This window comes from Macaca thibetana, chromosome 1 (genome assembly GCF_024542745.1).
Source record: "Macaca thibetana thibetana isolate TM-01 chromosome 1, ASM2454274v1, whole genome shotgun sequence".
In the NCBI taxonomy this organism is placed as follows: Eukaryota; Metazoa; Chordata; class Mammalia; order Primates; family Cercopithecidae; genus Macaca; species Macaca thibetana.
Genome location: NC_065578.1, coordinates 24,642,127 through 24,665,476, shown reverse-complemented (window position 1 = coordinate 24,665,476; position 23,350 = coordinate 24,642,127). Strand labels below are relative to the sequence as shown.

General features: G+C 51.4%; 1 protein-coding gene across 1 annotated transcript in view; it reads right to left on the bottom strand.

Moving 5' to 3' along the window:
- Positions 1 to 17,670: 17,670 nt before the first annotated feature.
- MAN1C1 (mannosidase alpha class 1C member 1) overlaps positions 17,671 to 23,350 on the bottom strand; it is a 179,277-nt gene continuing 173,597 nt past the window's right edge. The window contains exons 10-12 of the mRNA XM_050791301.1: positions 21,040 to 21,212; positions 19,484 to 19,599; positions 17,671 to 18,461 (exon numbers count right to left, since the gene is read on the bottom strand). Coding sequence (XP_050647258.1) covers positions 18,335 to 18,461; positions 19,484 to 19,599; positions 21,040 to 21,212 — 416 coding nt within the window. The 3' untranslated portion in view covers positions 17,671 to 18,334. The remainder of the gene's footprint in view (positions 18,462 to 19,483; positions 19,600 to 21,039; positions 21,213 to 23,350) is intronic.

Sequence of the window (23,350 nt, the reverse complement as noted above, 5' to 3'; positions counted from 1 at the left end):
CGAGGCTGTAGCCCCTCAGCAGCTGGAGCTACCAGAGGCCCTGGCTTTTCTGGAGAACAGCACGTGGCATGCTTGGAGGAGAGCCTTGGAAATAGAGGTGGGTGGAGTTGAGGACATATTTTAATGCCTGTCAATCCCCAGGAGCCTTGGTTCCTTGGGGCTCTCTTCCATTCTTTCAAAGCCCCCAGTTGCCCCGGGTGGCTCTACCTGCATTTTCTCAGACAAGGGTGGCAGCTACAGAAGCCTCTAGGCAAGAACTCTGAGCCCAGAGGTGAGCAGTGCCTGCCCTTGCGGAGCCCCACCAGCCCTCCAGCGCAGGGGCACTTGTTAGGCCTGAGGGATCCAAAGGATGCTGAGCTCCGCCCATGTGCTGGACTTGGGGCGGGGTGATTTACACTCTCACTCTGTTCTCAAGCCGCCTTGTGAGGCAGAGGCTGCTTGCCTGGTTTTCAAATGAAGAAGCCTGAGCTCTGGCACCCAGGTCTACCTGGGTCCAAATCTGCCATCCTGCCTCCCGGGCTTCCCAGGGGATGGCCCAGTCAACTGAGTTGGGGGTGGGGTCCTGCCTCCACTGCCCATTCTGTTCTTTGGTAGCCAGCCATGGCAGCGCCAGGTGAGGCCTTCCCAGTGCCCATGCAGGGCGTGGCACATGGTGGGCACTCCTCAGTGTCTGTCAGATGAATGACTCCCAGGGACCTTCCAGAGTTGTGGGCCCGACCCAAACCTTGCCCTGTGCTCTGGCCCCAGTATCCTTAGAGGGGCCCACTGAGGGCCTGACATCTGGCGTTGGCTTCTGAAGGCTTCCAACTGTGCCACTTTCAACTCATTATTGCTACTGTTTGGGGACACCCTGCATATGACAGATGCTACTAGAAAACCAAATTCCATTCTATGGGAAGCAAAACTAGCCGAGCACAAAGCAGGTTAGGAGGGGAAGATTGATGAGCTAAAGCTTCTGGAAAATCAACAAAGGAAGTTTTCTTTCCCAGATAACTTTTATTTATTACGCTTGCTTTTTCTTAAAGATACAGATACCCTACTGGTCTCTGCTGCCCAGCGCTGAAGAAATGGGCTGCTGGGGCTTGTGGGACTTGGGGGATGATTCTAGAAGCTCAGGAAGGCATATAGTGGGGTTGGGTTTATGACACTGAGGTCAGATCAGTGTGCCTCTGGGAAAAGGATCAATGTTGGGCCCAGCTCTGGGAGATGTCAGCTCTGGGAGATGTCAGCTCTGGGAGATGTCAGCTCTGGGACTGGCAGTGGAGCAGCGCTGGTTTCCCACTGGAGGGTGCCCTTCCCAGAAGGGCTTGTCCCAAACCAAGATCCCGGGCAGGGCAAGGCCTTGAGAGATAGGGCCTAGTGGGCGGTTCTGGCCGGGGCAGCCCTGCAGGATCTCTTTGGCACCTCGCTGTTGCCTCCCAGTGGGCAAGGGTGGCACGTGCGAACTGGCAGCCAATGGGAACCACAGCGAGGTAAGTGACGCACCGGCCACATCCACGAGGGTCTCGGAGGTTAGTGGGCACTCGTTCATTCATCCTTCCAACACGTGTATTGAAGGACTACTATGCCATGTCCTGGGGATTCGGCGTCCATCGGAAACAAAACAGTCTGCTCTTCCAGATGAGTCGATGGATACTGCAACCCTCCTCTCGAGGGGGGCTCTGAAAGGGGTGTGCACAGAGGAGGGTCCCTGGGACTATCAGGAGAGCCCAGAAGAGGCTTCCCAGAGCAGAGGTCTGGCCAGACCTTGACTTCAGGAGATCACCAGGCATAGCACCCAGGAAGATCATTCCAGAGGGTGAGAACAGCAGAGGCGAAGGCCCAGGGGTGTGAAACCCGATGGAGTATCCATAGCGTCTCGAGAACATAGTCCAGTGGATTTGAGCAGAGGGACCCGGAGGGGAATGTGAAGAGGAAGGAGGAGGCAGGAAGATTGGGCTGGAGCTCTGGTCCGCTTGTGGAAAAGCCTGGACTTTACCACTGAGACAGTGTGGAGGCATCAGAAGAGAGGGACATTCGGCCACTGCAGCACCCTTCAGACTCCCTACTGCGTCCCAGCTTCCGCCTGGGGGCAGAGGACCACAGATTTCCACACCCACCTCCTGCGCACAGGGTGTCGGTGTAAGCACTCCAGGCCACTCCATCCACCCACCAGAAGAGGAGGGAGCCTGACCTGCGTGCAGCCACACGTTAAGCAGGGGCAGGGTCACTGCCTCGAACCCCCTGGTCTCTGTCTCTGTCTCTCTTTCTCTGTCTCATACATACACACAGACACACACACACACCCCTGCCGGCCTCCTAGTAGCATCCTCTCTTCTGCTTCCCGTCTCTTTGGGGTAAACTCACCAGGGTTTACTTCCTGCAGGGGTTGCTGCTGCACTCCAGGGAATCAGATCAAATTAGGATTTTCCACTCCAGTTTCGCCAGGGAGAGGGCCATTTGGCTCTGTTTTTTTTTTTTTGTTTCTCCTTTTCATCTGGGACCCTAGAGAGGCAGGTGATTTCCCCCAAACCCAACCTTAACATCTTGGCAGCCAATAATAGGACCAGCGTTTGAGAACAAAGGATCACTTGGGGGAAACAGGCTTCTGGTGCCACTGCAGGAGTTGCTTAAGCATGCCTGGACCACGTAGCCCTCTCCGCAAACTAAGTACCTGCTATGTGCGAGGGACTGTTCGCAGCCCTGGGAACACAGTAGGATAGAAGACGGGCAAGGCACTTCCTCTCTGGGGGCTGAATATTCTACTCAGAGGAAGGAAATGACAGACACACAAGGTAATTTCAGAGAAAGGTAAATGTGAAGGAGTGAGACAGAGCACTGTGGCACAGTGCCATGGGCAGGCATGAGCAGTGTAGCTGGGAGGTGACATGTACACTGGTCCTGGAATGTGAAGAAGCAGCCAGCTATGAGAAGAATTGAGGAAGGCGCATCCCAGGCACAGAGAAGAGGGGAGAGCCAGTGCAAAGGCCTGGGGTGGAAACAAGCTTGGCATGTCCAGGAGACACACAGAAGGCAGAGTGAGTCATGGGGAGAGAAAAGCTTGGTGACAGAGACTGGTGCAGGACATCGGAATCTTGCAGGCCATGGCAACAAACTTCATTCAATTTATTTATTTATTGAGAGAGGGTCTCGCTCTGTCACCCAGGCTGCAGCGCAGTGGCATGATCTCACTCAGTTCACTGCAACCTTGAACTTCTGGGCTCAAGGCATCCTCCCACCCCAGCCTCTCCAGTAGCTGGGACCACAGGTGTGAGCCACGGCACTTGGCCAAACTTCATTCTAGATATGATGTGAAACCATTATAAGGTTTTTTTTTTTTTTTTTTTTTTTTTTTGAGACAGAGTCTCGCTCTGTCACCCAGGCTGGAATGCAGTGGCACGATCTTGGCTCACTGCAACTTCCACCTTCTGGGATCAAGCAATTCTCCTGCCTCAGCCTCCCGATTAGCTGGGATTACAGGCGTGTGCCACCATGCCTGGCTAATTTTTTTGTATTTTTAATAGAGACAGGGTTTCACCATGTTAGCCAGGATAGTCTCGATCTCCTGACCTCGCGATCCACCCGCCTCGGCCTCCCAAAGTGCTGGGATTACAGGCGTGAGCCACCGTGCCCGGCCCCATTATAAGGTTTTAAGCAGGGGGGTGACAATGTGTAACTTGGTTTTTTGTTTGTTTGTTTGTTTGTTTTTGAGATGGAGTCTTGCTCTTGTTACTCAGGGTGGAGTGCAGTGGCGTGATCTCGGCTCACTGCAACCTCCGCCTCCCGGATTCAAGCAGTTCTCCTGCCTCAGCCTCCAGAGTAGCTGGGATTACAGGCGTGCGTCACCACGCCTGGCTACATTTTGTATTTTTAGTAGAGACAGGGTTTCACCATATTGGCCAAGCTGGTCTCAAACTCCTGACCTCAAGTGATCCGCCCACCTCGGCCTCCCAAAGTGCTGGGATTACAGGAGTGAGCCACCACACCCGGCTGGTGACTTGTTTTTTTAAAAGCCCTTTCTGATAGCCCAGATGCAGAAACAACCCAAATTTCCATCAATGAATGGATAAGCAGTGCGGTATATCCATTTGATAGGTATTAGCTGGCAATAATAAACCTTATAAACCTTAAGCTGAGTAGAAAAAGCCAAACACAAAGACAATGAATGTGTGATTCATTCAGTGAAATGTCCAGAATCCACAGATCCAGAGAGACAGAAACTAGATTAGCAGTTGCCTGGGGCTACAGTGGGAGACGGGTAGGAGGAGGCTGGGGAGTGACTGCTAATGGGTACAGGGTTTCTTCTGGGGTGATAAAATGTTCTAAAATTAGATAATAATGATGCTTGCACAACTCTGTGCATATACTAAAAAAACATGAATTGTCCATCTTTGAAGTGGGTGGATTTTATGGCATGTAAATGATATCCCAGTAAAGCCGCTTGGTTTTGATGTTTGTTTAAAGACCTTCCTGGTTTCTGGGTAGAGAATAGAGTTAGGGGATGGACAGAGGAAGGAGGGAGACAGGAGGCTAATGCAGTCCCCCAGGCGTAAGATGGCAGGGCTTGGGCAGGCGTGGATAAGATGTATGAATGTAGTGGAGCCACAGACAGGATTTGCGGATGGGTCAGACATGGGCGGTGAGAGGAAAGAACAGCATCGGCCGTGGGTTGAGCTTGGGTAGCTGGTAGCACCATTCTGAGATGAGGCTGGAGGAGCCCTGACTTGGGAGAACCCTCAGTCCAGTCTGCCAGGTTAAGAAGCCTGAGAGCTGGCTGGGCGCGGTGGCTCACACCTGTAATCCCAGCACTTTGGGATGCTGGGGCGGGCGGATTATGAAGTCAAGAGATCGAGACCATCCTGGCTAACACAGTGAAACCCCGTCTCTACTAAAAATACAAAAAATTAGCTGGGCGTGGTGGCGCATGCCTGTAGTCCCAGCTACTCAGGAGGCTAAGGCAGGAGAATCGCTTGAACCCGGAAGGCTGAGGTTGCAGTGAGCCATGATCACGCCACTGCACTTCAGCCTGGGTGATACAGGGTGACTCCATCTCAAAAAAAAAAAAAAAAAAAAAAAAAAAAGATGCCTGAGAGCCACCCTCACGGAGGTGTCAAGGAGGCAGTTGTGTGTGTGTGTGTGAGTATGGGGCTATGAACTGTAGGGAAGGGGGCATAGATTATAAATCTGGGAGTTGCCAGTCTAAACATGACATTTAAAGCCACAAGATTCAATGAGATCACTGAAGAGAGAGAAGAGAAGAAGCCTTTGGCCTATGTGGCCGCAGATGCCGCCGTGTCTTGGAATGTTGAGTGGCTTTGGCTGGATTTACAGGCATGGGCTGTGGCTGTGATTAGCCAGAAAACAGATTAATGTTAGAGGTCATGGCAGCCTTGGCTTGGCTCTCGTGCTGTCCAGGCTGGGAGAGAGATTTGTTTCTCGGGGTCAGTAAATGCCCCCGGGACTCTGCCAGACGGACAGCTTTATTGTCAGCATCACGAGTACAGAGGCCCTGGTTACCCAGCCTGGCTGCCCACTAGTCACCTGGGGCCTTTGAAGGAGACCAATGTTTAGGGCCAACCCCCGGTTGGTTGGGGGAAGGAGGGACATTTTTACCAGCTCTCCAGTGATTTGGATGCACAGCCAAGATGGAGAAAATATATAGACGGCAAAGTTCCACACACAAGCCACAAAAAAGAGTTTGACATTTGGGGCCTTTCCCTCGGTGAGTGTCAGGCACAGGCAGATGGTGCCGGGTGATCTGCCCTGAATTCTGCTCCACTTGTCTGGTGTGTTTTGAACGGGGTCCAGGGCCAAGGAGGGAACAGCGTCAGGGGGTCAGCCACCCTGTTCTGCTCAGGACTGACCGAGGATGCATCGGTCCTACAAGCAGGAAAACCCAAACTGGGATGAGCTAGTCACCCAAACAAGGGAGAGGCATATCTCAGCTTGCATCTGAGAGGCTTTATTTCATCATCTCTGATCTTGGCTGTGCACTTCAGAGGTTTTTACCACAAATGGGTAGAAGAGGGCTTCATAATCATCAGACAAAAAAGTGTGAGCATCCTTATTAGATAGGAGCTAAGCGGTTATAAGTAGTATTGTATAAATTAAGACAGAAAATGCAGAGGATTTTTTTTTTTTTTTTGAGACAAGGTCTCACTGTCACCCAGGCTGGAGTACAGTGGTGCAACTTCAGCTCACTGCAATCTCTGCCTCCCAGGCTCAAGTGATCCTCCTACCTCTGCCTCCTGGGCTCAAGAGAGCCTCCCACCTCAGCCTCCCGAGTAGCTGGGATTACAGGCACCTGCTACCACACCCAGCTAATTTTTGTATGTTTAGTAGAGGCGGGGTTTCACCATGTTGACCAGGCTTGTCTCAAACTCCTGACCTCAGGGGATCTGCCCACCTCGGCCTCCCAAAGTGCTGGGATTATGGTTGTGAGCCACTATGCCCAGCCTATTTTATTTTATTTGAGACAGGGTCTTACTCTGTTGCCCAGGCTGGGCTTGCTATGGCACAATCACAGCTCACTGCAGCCTTGGACTCCTGGCCTCAAGCGAACTGCCTTGAAACGCTGGTTTCAAACACTGGAGCCTTGGAAAATGACAGCATGATGAAGGCAGACATGCTGACTGGGCTGGGGGAAAGGAGTGATTTCTCAGGAGACAGGTGGGACATGTAGACACAGAGATGAAAGGGAAGAGGAGGCAGATAGTTCCTGACTGCTCCGAAGATAGGCTAAGGGGATCGGGAGATACTAGGGATCCAAATGGCTCCATGACCCCTGGGAGGACCCTGAGAGCTATGGTTGGTGGCACCAGTCAAGGCTTGGGGCGGTCCCTTGGTGATGAGGTGAGCTGTGGACAGGGGAGGTGTCCAGACCACATGGTGATCATAGGTGGGGAACCATGTGGAGTCAGGACCCTTCAGGAAGCACACGGAGAATGACACAACAGAAGGGGACCCAGCCAGGCAGACTTAGGTAGAACGTGGGCAGGTGCAGAGCACTCGATGGTCTGCTTGGAGTTACCCACGGAGGAGCGGTGAAGGTAGACAATGTTATGTTTCAGCAATATGTGCTTTTGAGACACCCAGAACTCCCTGACTTCATACCTGCCATAAATCCTGAAGGTTTCAAAGAAGAATGAAAAGAAGGCCCCAGGCGCCACAAACAGCCTCCGTTGCGCATGTGCCAGAGAAGGAGCAGGGCCATCTTGGGAAGCAGCTTCCATTTTTCAAAAGCGCAGCTGAGCCTGCTCGAAAGGAGTGGTAAAAACAGAGGGGGCAGCAGCCTGGAGGCTTGATCCGAGGCTACAGGGAAGAAGGGTCAGAGGAAAGGTTTCTGGTGCCCTTGAAGTCTCCCAGGCTCCTCAAAACCCAGGGACTACAAAAGCAGAGGAGAGGCCATGCACACGGGGCAGAGGGCACTCGGGCCTCGCAGCACTCCTGGGGCACAGGCTTCAGAAGCTTCCGCTTAGGAATCTGAGAATGGTTTTCCACTGAGACAGATGTAAGAGGAAAAAGAATTCCTAGGTCTCTCCACTCAGAAGTTTGAGGAAACTTTCAGAAATGTAAAGTGGGTCATCTCATGCGCTGCTTTAAACTCTTCCTAGCTGCTTGCTGCTCTCAGATTAAAATTAAACTCTGTCTTAGTCCATTTTATGTTGCTATAACAGAAAACCACAGACTGGATAATTTATAAAGAAAAGGAATGTATTTCTAGAGGCTGGGAAATCCAAGGTTGGGGGCCTGCATCTGGCAAGGGCCTTCGTGCTGAGTCTGCTTGTGGCCAAAGGCAGAAGGGCAGGAGAGTGCCAGAGAGTGAGCAAGCAAGCAAGCGAGGGCTGAATCGGCTTTCAGAACAACCCACTTTCCTGATAATAACATTAATGCATTCACAAGGGCAGAGCCCTCATGGTCTAATTACCTCTTAATAAGCCAGGTTCCACTTCTTAATACCATCCAAAGGCAACTGCATTTCGACATGAGTTTTGGAGGGGACATTCAAAGCATAGCAAATACTTACCTGCCCACCAGGCACTGAGGGATGGAGCCCCTTCTGCCTACGTCCTTTGACCCCCAGATCAGCACCCTCCCACTTGCTCACTGCCTTTCTGTGCCTCAGATACAACACTTCCTACCTCTGAGCCTCTGCATTTGCTGTTCCCTCTGCCTGGAATGCTCTTTGCACAGACTGTCACAAATGCCAGCTCCCCAGGGGCCATCCCTGACCTCTCCATCTCCAGTGATCTCCATGTGAACTCGATTCCTGGAGAAGGTGGTCCATGCAGGTCCTAAGACCTGGGAAAGCCACAGTTGAAATTCTGTAACTTTTGCAAGATGATGGAATTATCCCTAAAGGTCTTTCTCTTTGAGAAGTGGCCCAGGGGGTACGGCGGAGGCCCACATCTTCTCCTTTCTGTGCTCTGTTTACACTTTGTCCTTGCTCTGGTCCCCGGATGGGGAGGACATGGTGGGTCTGGATTATCTGGGTTCTGGGAGCATGATTTTGCTAGGATAACTGCCAGAGGAAAAGGAGTGTGCTGGTATTTTCTAACCTCGGGCAGCTGCTGGGAGTCTCATCTCTGTTGAGTCAGACTTTGGAAGAGCAGATGCTCCGGAAATTTGGGCTAGGGTTAATTCAACAGTGGAGGAGGTGAAAGTACCACACCAGCGATGGAGAAAATGACCCAGGAGGTGGCTGGGGCTGCAGGGCCTGACCCTGGAGGGGTCCTGACATCTAAGGAGCCTTCCTGGTCAAGATTGAGCAGAATAAAAATTGAGGATGGAAGAATTTGGATGTTTCTTTGGATTTCAGTTTTCACAGAGAGGATTTCATTGTGAAGTTAAAATATTTTTTTTGAGTGGAAGATTACGTGATTAGAGGGTGTTCCTGTTGGTCAAAGGTGGGACAGTTTTCTTTTTCTTACCTGGATCATTGCAGAATTATCTGCTGACCCACCAGGGGATAGAGAGGCTGTAGTAAGTAAGGGGGGTAACAGGCTCAGGGAGGGGTTTGCTGTGGGGAACAGGGCACTTGGGAGATGACCCACATTGCAGCTGCATCAGAATCACCTGGAGGGCTTGCCAAAGACACTGACTGCTGGGCTGCCCCAGAGCTGCTGATTCAGCTCCTTGGGGCCTGAGAATCTGCATTCCCAACAAGCTCCCAGGTGCTGCTGGGGCTGGCTGCAGGCTCCACACTCAGAACCGCTGATGGAATTATTGCCTGGTTCTGGATCATTTTGTGGGTGAAAGCAGAACTTCCTACCCCAGGGCTCCAGGGAAGTCCCAAGGGAGTAACAAGTGCCCAGCTGATGAGGGGCCTCCAGAGAGTCAGGACAGGACCATCTGGATATGCAGCCGGTGCCCCCAAGAGACAGCCACCCCCAACCCCTGATGACTGCAAGCTTGGCCAGGAAATCCACAGGCTTAGAGAGGAAAGTCAAGGTGTGAATGTGTGTGTGCAAATATGTGTGTATGTGAATGTGCTTGTATGCATGTGTGAACGTGTGTATGAATGTGCATGTGTATGTGTGAATGTGTGTGTGAACATATGTATGTGAATGTATGTGTGTGCGTATGAACGTGAATATATATGTAGGTGTGAATGTATAAAAGTGCATGTGTGTGAATGTGTGTGTATGAAAGTGCATGTGTGTGAATGCGTTTATGTGAATGTGTGTGTATGAAAGTGCATGTGTGTGAACGTGTGTGTGTATGCGTTGGTATGAATGTGCATGTGTATGAATGTGCATGTGTGTTTATGTGAACGTGTGTGTGAATGTGTACGTGTTTGAACTCGTGTGAATGTGTGTATATGTGAATATATGTGTGTATGAATATGCATGTGAGTGTATGTTAACGTGTGTGGGTGTGTGTGTGAATATGTGTTTGAACGTGTATTGTGAATGTGTATGTGTGAATGTGTGTGTAAATGTGCATGTGTAAATGTAAATGTGTTTATGTGAATGCACGTGTGTGTTAATGTGTTTAAGTGAACATATGAGTGTGTGGGTGTGTGTGAATATGTATATGAATGTGCATGTGTGTGTGTATGTTTATGTGAATGTCTGTGCATGTGTGTTTATGTGAACGTGTTTATGAATGCATGTGTGCATGTTTGTGTGAACGTGTGTATGAATGCATGTGTGCATGTTTGTGAACGTATGTATACGAATGTGCATGTTTTGCATGTGTGTTTATGTGAACGTGTGTGCATGTGTTTATGTGAACGTGTATGAATGTGTGTGCGCATGTAAGTGAACGTGTGTGTATGAAATGTAAGTGAACATGTAGGGGGTATGCATGTTTGCATGAATGTGCATGTGTGTAAGTGAACGTGTGTGTGGTTATGCATGTTTGTATGAATGTGTGAGCGTGTGTGTGCATGTGTGTGAATGTGTGTGTGACTGTGGGTATGTGTGTGACCCCTTTTCCTCTACACCGCCGCTCAGTCCCTAGCCTGGGGACTTCTCCACTGGATAAATGGGCTTGGCTCATTTCCACACACTCTGTAGGATGGTGTGGGACTTGTGATTGGAAAACTGGGCAATTCCTGACAATCTCATTGCAATCACCAGTGGAAAGGGGGTCACTGCACTGAGAAAAGGCCACTTGACCAGCCATCTTGTACCCCATCTTTCTGGGACCTTCCTGTTAATGGAAAGAACTCTCCTCCCTTCCCACCTTGCTTTCTGGAATCTACAGTCAGTCCATGGACCAGACCAGGATGACCCACAGAACCCCTGCAGTGAAACTGCTCATTGTTTTTCCCGCCTGGTTCAGTGGGTCCACTCTCAGCCAGCTGCAGCTGGGAGGGAGGCCGGGTGCATGGTTAATCCCCAAGTCTTCAGCACAGACCTTTATTTTCATCTATAACATGCTGAGGACACAAAGGTGAGAAGACAAAAGTCCTGTGACTGGGGAGCGGTCAGTCTACGGTGGAGAGGCTCATGCATATCTGGGTCTGCCCTAGGTGTGTAGGAGCCCAGGTCAAAGGAGTTTTTAACGCCTAGGTCAAAGGAGGGGCAAGGAGAAGTCAGGGAAGGCTTCCTGGAGGAGGTGGCATTGAGGGCAGCCAGGAGGACTGGAGAGGAGTTTAGTAGGCATACCTTGGGGGTGGAGTCCAGGCAGGAAGCAGCATGCGAGGAGACATGGAGGTGTGTGAGAAAATGGCGAGTTTCCAGCTTGGTTTCTAAAGGAAAGAATCTCTGGGATATTTGCATGTTTTTCCGGGCTGAGTTTTACCATTTCTCAGAGCACCGAAGGCTTCTGGGAAAAACACCTTAGTTATCGTTGTTTTCACTTAGACCAGGGGGCCATAAAATTTACTGTCCAAGTTGGGGCACTTTTAAGAGCAAATGGGGTACTCTTATGATGTTGGAACAACAGGTTAAAATCGGTCATAAGCAAATGTCATGAGTGGGATGGTCATCCTAGCCTTGGGGGTCATACACAAGGGTGGGGTGGAGGAAGGGTATGGGGAACAGTAGGGAGTGCAGAGTGGCCTCTGTGGAGGCTGCCCAGAGACCGGGAACAGCTGTTTGACCTGGGCAAGCCTGTTAGGGCCTCAGTTCCCTCCTCTATAAATGGGGGTGCCATCTTTTCCTGCCCACCTTCCAAAGTTTTGTAGACAGGATTTATCAGGTACTCCATGAAGAGGAAAAACTAACTGGACCTCAAACATTCCTGGGCACGCTCTCGGCATCTTCCTCAACCCTGGGCCCCCGCCCGAGCATCCCCCCCACCAGACAGGTCCCTGGAAGACCTTGGACAGTCAACAAATCTTCATCCCGGTTTCCTGATTTCTGTAGATTCAGGGCTAATGGCAAAATGCTTGCTCAATGGGAAAAGCAGAAAACGTTCAGATTTATTGCTTTGAGATTTTGGTCTGTCTCCTGGGCCTGGTTGATACAGTTTCCTGCAAGTCTCAGAGCATTTTGTTTAAAAAGAAGAATTTTTGACAGCAGTGTTTTGCCTCAAATTTACACAAGGTTTTATAGTTTACAAAGAGGTTCACATCATAACAATCACTGCTAGGATGCATTGAGTTCTTACAGGGGGTGGGGCGGGGAGGCTCGATTAACCCTTGAAACCACTTTCCTTTTCCATGGCTGGAGAAGCAGAGGCTCAGAGGAGCTTAACTAAGGGGCTTGCCCAAGGCCATACAGCCCTGGAAAACGGCAGGGCAGAGCTGAACACAGGCCCACCAGTTTCAAAGGCTGTGCTTGTATGAAACCGACACGGGTTGTTCTCTCCTGTCGCGCCCCTGTGCCTCTCTTGCCTTCAGCCTACCCACTGCATTCCCTGCTGCATACCGTGAGTAAGAAAACACAAAACCAAACCCAACCCGGAGGCTTGTGCAGAAAACAGAGGCTGGAATGAGTATAAAAATAACCAGGTATGTTCAAGGGAATCCTTGAGTCCCTAAACAATATATTCTCTGCTAAGATGATTTATGTAGTGGTGCAGGTGATGGAGGTCTTCGCGGCATCAGCAGGGTAGTTGCTTTCTGAGTTCTAATTCTGCACTGTCCAAAACAGCAGCCAGCAGCAATGCACAGCTCTTTACATTCAATTAAAATGAAATGAAATTGGCCAGGCGCGGTGGCTCACACCTGTAATCCCAGCACTTTGGGAGCCTGAGGTGGGTGGACCACGAGGTCAGGAGATCGAGACCATCCTGGCCAACAAGATGAAACTAAAAATACAAAAATTAGCTGGGTGTAGGCCAGGCGCAGTGGCTCACGCTTGTAATCCCAGCACTCTGGGAGGCCGAGACGGGTGGATCATGAGGTCAGGAGTTCAAGACCAGCCTGGCCAAGATGCTGAAACCCTGTCTCTACTAAAAATACAAAAATTAGCCTGGCGTGGTGGCACAAGCCTGTAATCCCAGTTACTTGGGCAGGAGAATCGCTTGAACCCGGGTGCCAGAGGTTGCAGTGAGCCGAGATCAAGCCACTGCACTCCAGCCTGGGCAACAGAGCAAGACTTTGTCTCAAAAAAAAAAAAAAAAAAAAAAAAAATTTAGCTGGGCGTGGTGGTGCATGCCTATAGTCCCAGCTACTCGGGAGGCTGAGGCAGGAGAATCGGTTGAACCCAGGAGGCAGAAGTTGCAGTAAGCCGAGATTGCACCACTGTACTCCAGCCTGGCGACAGAGCAAGACTGCTCAATTAAAAAAAAAAAAAAGGAAATGAAATTAAAAGTTTAGTTCCTCCATTGCACTCGCCACATTTTAAGTATTCCAGATCCACATGGGGTGACCCTACTGGACGCCACTGTTCTAAGCCACCAGCAGCCTGCTCCTGTCTTTTTTTTTTTTTTTTTTTTTTTTTTTTTTGGTTTTTTTTTTTGAGACGGAGTCTCGCTCTGCCGCCCAGACTGGAGTGCAGTGGCCGGATCTCAGCTCACTGCAAGCTCCGCCTCCCCGGTTCACGCCATTCTCCTGCCTCAGCCTCCCAAGTAGCTGGGACTACAGGCGCCCGCCACCGCGCCCGGCTAGTTTTTTGTATTTTTTAGTAGAGATGGGGTTTCACCGTGTTAGCCAGGATGGTCTCGATCTCCTGACCTCGTGATCCGCCCGTCTCGGCCTCCCAAAGTGCTGGGATTACAGGCTTGAGCCACCGCGCCCGGCCCGGCTCCTGTCTTATTCTGGCTGTCCTGAAGAAAGGAGAGCTGTTGACACAGGCCGTAGGCACACCTGTTTTAAGGTAGGTTGCGCTGCATTCAAAGTATCTATAGATTTCATCCCAACACCGGAGCCCCTCTACGCCACTCTGGAGCAGTTACAGCTCCAGGAATGCAAAGAAAAGGCAGAAACCAAGGCAGTGGCCACCAACTGGGGTCTTGCTACTCAAAGTGGGGTCCAAGGACTGGCAGCATCAGCATCTCCCGGGAGCTTGTTAAAGAAAAGCAGAATCTGGCCGGGCACAGTGGCTCATGTCTGCCATCCTAGCACTTTGGGAGGCTAAGGCAGAAGAATTGCTTGAGCCCAGGAGTCTGAGACCAACTTGAGAAACATAGCAAGAGAAAAAATTAGCTGGATGTGGCGGCACACACCTGTAGTTTCAGCTATTCGGGAGGCCAGGTGGAAGGACTGCTCGAGCCCCAGAGATGGAGGTTGCAGTGAGCTGTGATGGCCCCACTGCACTCCAGCCTGGGTGACAGAATAAGACTCTGTCTCAGGAAAAAAAAAAAAAAAAAAAAAAAGGCAGAATCTCAGGCTCCATGCTACAGCCGCTGAACATGAACCTGGATTTTAACAAGCTCCCAGGTGATTCCTGTGCATGTTCAAGTTTGAGAAGCTCCGACTTAACAGACAGGCTGAGCAGGAACAAAATAGTGCTCCAAATATAGGAAACCAAACTGATATTTTCAGATACGAAAAATAGAATCAGCACCCCCTCCTCCAGTAGGGTGTAATTAAGCATTAGTCACAGAGGGCCGAGCATCTTTGTGCCACATGACCAATGACCATACTTGCAAGGACAGGCCCCCAGGGGAAACGCTGGGGGAAGCTGGCCCATTCATCTCTGGCACTTTCTCAAACCACAGTGGGGTCACCTCCTCAAAGCAGAGGGAATGGAACTGAGAATCACATCTTGGATGCTGCCTTTAAATCAGATTTTCCATTTTTGCTTTTCTTCCCAACGCCTTTGGCCGGTCTGACCAAATGGCCAGTCATTTAAAGGGAGGCACGTAGAAAAGGACTGTGCCCCCCACTTCCCCCTTCCCGGGGCCGTGAGGCTCTGCAGACCTCAGTGCCAGGAGCTGGGTGTTGATGAAGCTTTCTGGGAAGGAGCCGACATCACGCCCTTCTATGAGGGAAGCAGGTGCAATCGGTACTTCCATCCTCAGCAAGGGCACAGACAAGGCTTAAAATGAGCCTGGCAGCTGCGCACTGACCCCCAGCTGGGGAAGGAGAGGGCTCTTCAGGGAGAGGTTTGGGTGTTCAGATTCGGTGGCTTGTGAAGCTCTCTCCTACCTTCAGTGAGGATGAGTCATCCCTTAATTCCTCTTTCCTCTCGGCCTATCTTGAGTCGTACTTATTTTTATCCATGGAATGGAGTTAAGTTGCCAAAAGGATGATATTTCTCCACCTGCAAGGGCCCTCCTGGAGAATACATTTTAAAATATTCATTTTTACCATTTCCTCCCAGCAATACAGCAGAGGACAGGAGAGGAGAGGGAGACAGCCGCACGGGCCTGGCGGGGGAGCCTGGGGCTTGGGGAACTGCAAAGTGGCTTTGAGACAGAGACATTCTAGAAGTTATTCTGAGGACATAATTGGACAAAAGTGAAAAGGAGGATGGTTAAGTATGCGCTTCAAACTCTCTGTATAATACTGAAGAAATCAAAGCAAACTGTAAACAGTCCTGCTGTTTTTGCCTGTGCAGCCTGCAGGCCCCTTATTTTGGTGATGAATCTCATGTTTTTCTCTAGGGAACAGCCCATCACCCATTGCACAGGGTAATCTCAGGGGGTCTGCCAAGTCAAGATGCCTGGCCCTGCCCTTGGCTAGGGGCGGGGATGAGACCCAGGCCAGGCCACTTGGAAAGGAGCCACAGTAGGATCTGGAAACATTTGGATTCAGCCCTTCTGATGGCGGTGCCTAGAGAGGCTTCCTGGTTCTTGAAGCGTCCCTGGCCAAGTCCTTTCTAGCCCTTATTGAGGTTCGACTGTTTACTCCTTCCTAAGATTCCATAAGCCACCCCATGACATTTCAGTAAATCCCTTTCTGTGCTTAAGTTGACAGAATTGATTTCTGTGATATGTAACTAAAATCCCAGATGGACACAAACCCAAATGCCTGGCAACAGGGGCTTAGATCAGCAAAGTAGGCTACAGTACACAATGGAATACTCCACAAGCACGCACAGCGATGAGATAAACGTGTATTTGTTGACATGGAAAGAGGTTCACAATATATAGTTAAGTGCAAAAGCAGATTATAAGAAAACAGTGTGCATAGTAGGATACCACGTTGGCAAAATAGATATTCTATATATTCATAGAAAAAGGCCTAGAAGAAAATATAACAGTATTCACCCCAGAGAGTGGGATGGCCAATGCGTCTTCTTTCTGCTTCTATTTTCTAATCTTTCTACAATGTTTGTGTAGTCAGTTTTCCTGGTTTGCTTTTTTTTTTTAGTGAGCACAGGTGGGTCATGGGAGTCACGCTCTCATGCTGCCTGTCAAGAGCATGGTGACTTGCCATAGGGGCTACTCCCCAGCGGCTCTGCTTAAGGAGATTCTGGGAATGTCCTGAGTCTTCAGAACCAGGAACAAGCACTTCCTGAGCCCAGGGTACCAGCAGCTTCCCACTTCTCACAGCAGCCTTGTGGGGTTGAGGTTTTCTGTCTGCTTGATGGAAAAGAGCCCAGAGAGAGGAGGTACCTGCCTAAGTTCACACAGCAGGGATTTAAAGCCAGGTCACCTGGCTCAGGGCCCCAGGCAGGAGCTACTAAAGCTTATGAACAGAGTAAGCAGCTGAGCCCAGGGAAGGGCTCAAAATTCTCCCGTGACTTCCACTGTGTTGACAAGCTGCAAATGTGCCAGGAAAGGGCTGGGTGCGGTGGCTCAAGCCTGTAATCCCAGCACTTTGGGAGGCCGAGACGGGCGGATCACAAGGTCAGGAGATCGAGACCATCCTGGCAAACACGGTGAAACCCCATCTCTACTAAAAAATACAAAAAATTAGCCGGGCGAGGTGGTGGGCACCTCCCAGCTACTCGGGAGGCTGAGGCAGGAGAATGGCGTGAACCCGGGAGGCGGAGCTTGCAGTGAGCTGAGATCTGGCCACTGCACTCCAGCCCGGGCAACACAGCGAGACTCCATCTCAAAAAAAAAAAAAAAAAAAAAAAAAAAAAAAAAAAAAGAGACTCTGGGTCTCAAAACAAACAAACAAAAAAAAGTGTCAGGGGAGGAAGCGCTGTCACTTCAGTGTTAGGACCTGAACTCCTTGCTCTGCACAACGGCCACAGTGTTTCAGGCCCCCTCCCAGGGAGGGCACGGGGGGGCGGGGTGGGAAAGGGGGCTGGGTTATGGGAGGTTCATTCTTCTGCCAGATAGTCCTTCTGCGTTCCTTTGTATCTTCTGGGTCTTGGCTTGAAGGTCACCTGCCCAGAGAGGCCCTCCCTGACCCCATAGGGTAGGTCCTCAGCTGTCCATCTGTCTCCTTTGTAGCATTTCCTATGACCTGCAGTCACTTCACTTGCTTGTCAGTTTCCCTTACCATCGCCGTCTCCCCTCTTGACCCCTAGACTGCAGGGCTTATGACTGTCTCACTCCCAGCGGTGTCCCTGGCCTCTAGCCCAGTGTCTGGTCCGTTGCAGGCACTCACCAAGCATCTGCTGAATGATGGAACAGACAGACACTCAACTGGGGTGGCCAGGAGACGGCAGGGGTGAGACTCTCCTCTGCCTTTTTTGGGCTGTGTGACCTCAGGCGAGTTGCTGCTCCTCCCTGGGCCTCTTCCCAATCTCAACCTGAGTGTAAATAAACAACTGCATCTGAAGGGCTGGCCCCACACTTCTTGAATATATCAGGACCGATTTCAGGGGAGGTAATAGAAGTTGGAATCATTTACTAAATTATACCTAAAATCAACTGCTGGCTGATTATTCTTTCTGATGGTAACATTGCAATGGTTTTTCTAGGAGTCACTGATGTGCAATGAGCCCAATCATATTTCTTATTCAATAAACTCTTTTATTCTAGTTCACAGATTTTTCCATTACAATAATAATGAAAAGAGCACTAGTGATTTGTAACACTGAGGCCCAATCAAAGGGAAACCCCTCCTCAAATTATAAGGTAAATGACACATAGTTGAATGCAGGGTCAGTGTTGGGCAAAAAGCATTTAAAATATAGATAACGGGGTCAAGATTTTGTATGTGTGCAAACACTGGGTTTTGTTTATCAGGATGACATCATTTTAGAAAGCGCATAATTCTGAAAACTGTATGTATAATTGTGATAAAACTAAACCATAGAGAAAAGACAAAATCAAGCAAAAACAAAAACCGAGAAACCAAAAGGAAGCAAATCAAATACATGGGGCAGATTGCAAACCTCCGGTCCTTTGGCCCTGGAATGGCAAGTGAGAGGGCTTCATAGAAATTCTCTGTAGAAAGGAATGTGTGGGCCAGTGTGGCCATGGCCCTGGCCTTACATTGCTGCGTCTCCAAGTCTTGTCTCCTCACAGAGGAAAAGAAGTTGCTTGTCTGACACATCTGCTGGGGGTCTGCCCGAGATGGGGCCTTCGTTCCCAGTCCCTTTGAAAACAGTCCCAAATCCTGAAAAGGCAAGGCATCCCTGCGGTGGCCCCAGGGCGGCGGCGGGGGATGAGGTCAGTGTCTGCCCCAGGCCCTGCCGGAGCTGTCTGAGTGGTTCACCGGGAGCGGGTGGGCCTCGGTGTTGAACACCCAGTCTTCCAGGGAGAGCAAGTCATCTTCAGAGAACAGAAGATAGAGATACCTGTGCCCCAGGCAGGGCAGGGAAGCAAGACACAGTCTGTCAGTGGCCTGGGGAAGAAGGTTGGGCCCGGGAACAAGTCTCAGGGCCTTTGTGATGGGCCTGTGACCAAGGTCAGGAAGCCTGAAACCTCAAAACTGTGGGCGGCAGGGTGGGGGTGCTAGTCCTGGGGAAGGAGGCTGTGGATGCAGAGAAAAGCCTTGAGCTTTGGGATCAGAAGGACTTAGTTTACCCTGGCTCTGCCATCTGCCATCAGCCGGCTTCACCTGCCCGGCCCTGTATGTGAGCCCTTATGGCCCAGATCTCCTCTGCAGGGGTGCCTGAGGGCTGCTCCAGTCCAGCCGGCTCTCACGTGCCCCACTGCTGCCCGCAGACTCTACATTCAGAGCACACATTAGGGCACTAAGACGAACAGGGGGTTGTGACTCTAGAACTGCAGCTTCCAGGTTGTGGGTTTTTTCCCCGCTGGAAGGAACGGATCATTCTGACCCACCCTAATCGGTTAAAGCTCAAGGGGCTTGCTTTGGGGAACAGCGAGGAAGTGGGGTGGCCACCTTCCACGGCAAGAAATTGAGGGGGGCACAGCACCCATACTGCAGAGGCCACAGGAGGGAAAGTTAATGCCAGCAACCAGCACCGACATCATCATCGTTAATCCTATCCCATTTTACACTCGAGTTCCCAGAATGGAAGCAAGCTGCGGAGATAGGTGAGAAACTGAAGGAACCTGTGGAGATAGGTGAGAAACTGAAGGAACCTGCGGAGATAGGTGGGCAACTGAAGGAACCTGCGGTATCACACGGTGCATCCCTAGGGAACTTGGATTCTAGCCTAGTCTCACTCTCCAAGAAAACGGCCTGGCCCAAGGCTCACCCCTGGGGTGCAGCCCTCTGGATCCCAAGCCCTTCACCCCTCTTGGGCTCCCGTCCTGTGACCACAGAACATGACTATGGAAGGGAGGGACTGCAGACCCCCGCCCCTAACCGCCCACCTGTCCATCCCTAGGAAAAGCCCACGCTGCTCACTTTAGTGTCTCCGCGAGAAAGAAGCTCTGCTGCTTGTTGTCGTGGCTGGGGGTGCTACTGTACACGTCTTGGATCCCGGAGAAACCGGCTTCTGTCCGACAGTATTTCTCCAAGGCCTGAGGAAGGGGAAGAGGAGGAGGAAAACAGCCTTAACACGGGACAGGAAAGGCCCCTCAAGACTTGTGCATGCCTGGCAGGCTGGAGCTAGAAAGCAGACAGCACCCCAACCCCTTGGCTGGGGACTCCTGGCATTTGTGGGAATAGAAGATCAAATTATTCTTTCAGGGTTTAGCCACCTGTCCCCAGGCTGGAGGGGCCACACTCCCTCCCCCCACACCTCTGAGAGCTCCGGCCCGATGGGCTGCCTGTCCTGAGCTCTCCACCTGGTTTGGACTTAGAGGAAGCTTCTCTTCGTGTTTCAGGGGACTAGGCTGGTCTCACAGATTCACCCACAGTGGTAAGCAGAAGTGATGGCCATGGGCTGGGATTTGGGGATGGACTTGGCACCCCAGGGATTCTCAGGAGAGACGGCCCCTGGGCTGGAGGCGAGTGGGCCAAGCCATTCATCTTTCTATATAAATGCTTTTTTTTTTTTTTTTTTGAGACAAGGTCTCATTTTGTCACCCAGGCTGGAGGGCAGTGGGGCGATCATAGCTCACTCCGCAGCTTCAGCCTCTGGGGTTCGAACAGCCCTCTTGCCTCAGCCCCTCAAGTAGCTGAGACTATAGGCGTGCATCACCATGCCTGGCTAATTTTTGTATTTTTTTGTATAGATGGGGTTTTGCCATGTTGCCTATAGGCTGATAAATACAATTTCTACCCACTGAGGGGTCTGTGGACTGGACATAGGAGCACAAGATGCTTGAGGGCCAAGAGCAACGGTCCTGGGGAAGCAGGTGGACTTAACAGGGCCAGTGAACCTGAGCATGCCCCAGACCCCGTCTGAGTGCAATGCTCGGAGTGGGCATGGGGGTGGTTGGGGAGATAGGGGCAGAGAAGGCTCAGCATCCACTAGGGAACCTTCTGGAATCCCCACACCTGCCTTTGACACCTCCCCCAAGACAGCCATTAAATTTCCACCTAGGTGTGGGGCTGGGTGCTGAGGGCAGGGTAGGCCTCGAGGGCCAGTAGAGACTAGGGTGGGGGCTCCCTGGGGCTGGGCTGCCTGTGGGAAGAGGAGGGAGGCGGAGGTGAGCTGCCCAGCTTCGGGATCAAGAAAGCGTCTGTTGGGACAGTGGTGCCCGCGTGGTGCTCTAGGCAGCTGCCTAGCCTCTGACCCTCTAAGTTTACTGAGGCCTGATCCCAGGCCCCAAGGCCATGGGCACTCAGAACCCTCTTCACAAGTCTGCCGTCCTGTCTCAGGACAACTTTGCCCAGCTGGGAACTCTTGGCTCTGTAACCATCACCTTGACCCTTTGCACTCTGAACTGTGGCCAGAGGTCAGTGTGGCTTGGACTTCCACTCCGTGCCCAAGCCAGGACACCTAGCACCCAGCCTGTCTGTGAATTCTCAGGGGGCATCTGGCACCTGGCTGCCCATCCCTGGGGCCCACTCACCAGCACCACCTCCCAGCCCCACTCCCTGTAGATGGGGTTGTGGGTCTGTCGCCACAGGTACATGTAGCTCTCCACCACCTCCGGCCGGAGGATGTAGTAGCTCTCGCTCAGCTGGGTGGCTACAGCCTCTCTGCCGGAGTTAAACCAGAAGGCCTCGGGCCCGAGTTTGGTGTCTGGGGAAACAGCCAAGCAGAGGGCCCAGGTCAGTCCTCCCACCTCCTGCTTTTCGGGATCCAGGAGAGATGTCAGTTGCCTCGAGCCACGGCCAGGGTGATGTCAGGGGTGTGTGGGTGTGGGGCGCCCCTGCCTGGACTGCTGGCTAAGGCTGCACCGGGCAGATGCCCAGCTTCCCTCTTGAACTGGGCTGGACAAAACAAGATCCTCGGGGACTCGAAATGTGAGCAGCTTTGGACTCAGAGTCCAGATGAGGTACTCAGCAGTCTGGGTAGGTGAAGGTTTGGGCGGGGTTCCACTGACTGTGTACTATGAGGCAATAGCTCTGCAAGAGGTTAGCCAGACCTCAGCCAAGAGGGTTTCGGGTTTCAACACATCTGGGGAACCGAGGGTTAAACAAAGTGAGTCTCCCATCTGCAGGATTTATCAGATCCTTTAATATGCTAATATGCAATGAGGCTTCTCCACGGGACCCTTTCTCTTAGAAAACTGCTTTTAACACCTCCCAGAACTTCTAGAGTTTGGGAACAGCTGAGGTGGAAATGGAGGGAAGATTGCCCAGGAATGCACCTACTTTCACAAAGGGAGCTGAGGAAGGAAAGCCCGAGGAAGCCTGGGTTCTGTTATTGTCACTGTTTTGTTTTGGGGCAATGTGCTGTCATTCTTGTTGTATGGCCATAATTGTAACCACCGCTGCAGTCACTGCGTATGATTTCAAAGCTGTGCTGGGTGCTTTAATACACTATTTCAATTCTTAAAACATGGTTCTTTAGTAAGGTAATTGCTACTATCCCTCTCACGCAGGCGGAAACTGAGGATCAGAGAGGCTAAGTAATTTGCCCAAGGTAACACAGCGAGTTGTGGCTGAGCTGGGACTTGACCCTGGATGTGTCTGATGCCTCTCCTAGGGTGGTGCTCTTTCCCTCCTGGGTCTAATCCTCAGAGGCCCAACATGTAGGGTATGAGGGCCAGATCCTTCAACCTTTAATGCCTGTCCCTCCTGTCCAGGTCACCCGAGTCCCCAGCTCCATTCCTAATGTGAGCCCTCTTCCCTCCCACCAGGGTTCAAAACCTTGAGAGGCCCTGGGTTGCTTTGACTGTAGAGGCAGGGGCTAGAGGTTTGCAGGACTTCCACTCTTCCACGGAGGGCTTCGGGGAAGAGGAATTAGCTAGACCCTAGCCTCTCGAATCTTTTCTTTTTTTTTTTTTTGAGACAGAGTCTCGCTCTGTCGCCCAGGCTGGAGTGCAGTGGCCGGATCTCAGCTCACTGCAAGCTCCGCCTCCCGGGTTCACGCCATTCTCCTGCCTCAGTCTATCGAGTAGCTGGGACTACAGGCGCCCGCCACCTCGCCTGGCTAGTTTTTTGTATTTTTTAGTAGAGATGGGGTTTCACCGTGTTAGCCAGGATGGTCTCGATCTCCTGACCTCGTGATCCGCCCGTCTCGGCCTCCCAAAGTGCTGGGATTACAGGCTTGAGCCACCGCGCCCGGCCCTCTCGAATCTTTTCAAACGGCGTAGCAGCTCCTGGCCATCAGAAAACAGTCGTTTTGCCAAGTCGCTAGTGGGGTGAAGGCAGGAGCCGCTGCTGCAGGCGTCCACGGTACAAGCCGAGGCTGGCTGGAACAATATGCTCTATTAAGTGGCTGTCTTTTATGGTCTGGGCTGATTGTCTCAGACAAATAGTGAGCTTTTTATTATTCCTGAGATTTGTTATTTGTTTATGGCCCTGGCAGAGTGAGCTCTTTGAAGAGAATGGATGACCAGTTTTAAAGACCCATTGCGAATCTCTGACTTCCTGGAAACAGCTCCAGGAGACCCCATTCAGCTGGGGCGGGCACAGACACATCGCGGTGGACCGTCAGCAAGTGGCTGCAGTGCTGCTGGCAGAAGGCGGCTGCCAAAGTACTTTCTCATGGGACCCTGTGCCTCACTCTGAAACCTGTGTCATTATTTCCATTGAACAGATAAGAAAACAGAGGCTGCCCAGCTGGCAGTGGCAGAGTGGCGCTTGAGCCTGGGATTTTTACTGCAAATCTTGGCTCGTCCCCTCCAGCCAACACTGGGATTACCACTGGGAGCAGCGGGAGTCTCCTGGGACCACATAGGGGCTGGGGATTTTTCGGAGGGGTGCAGGCAT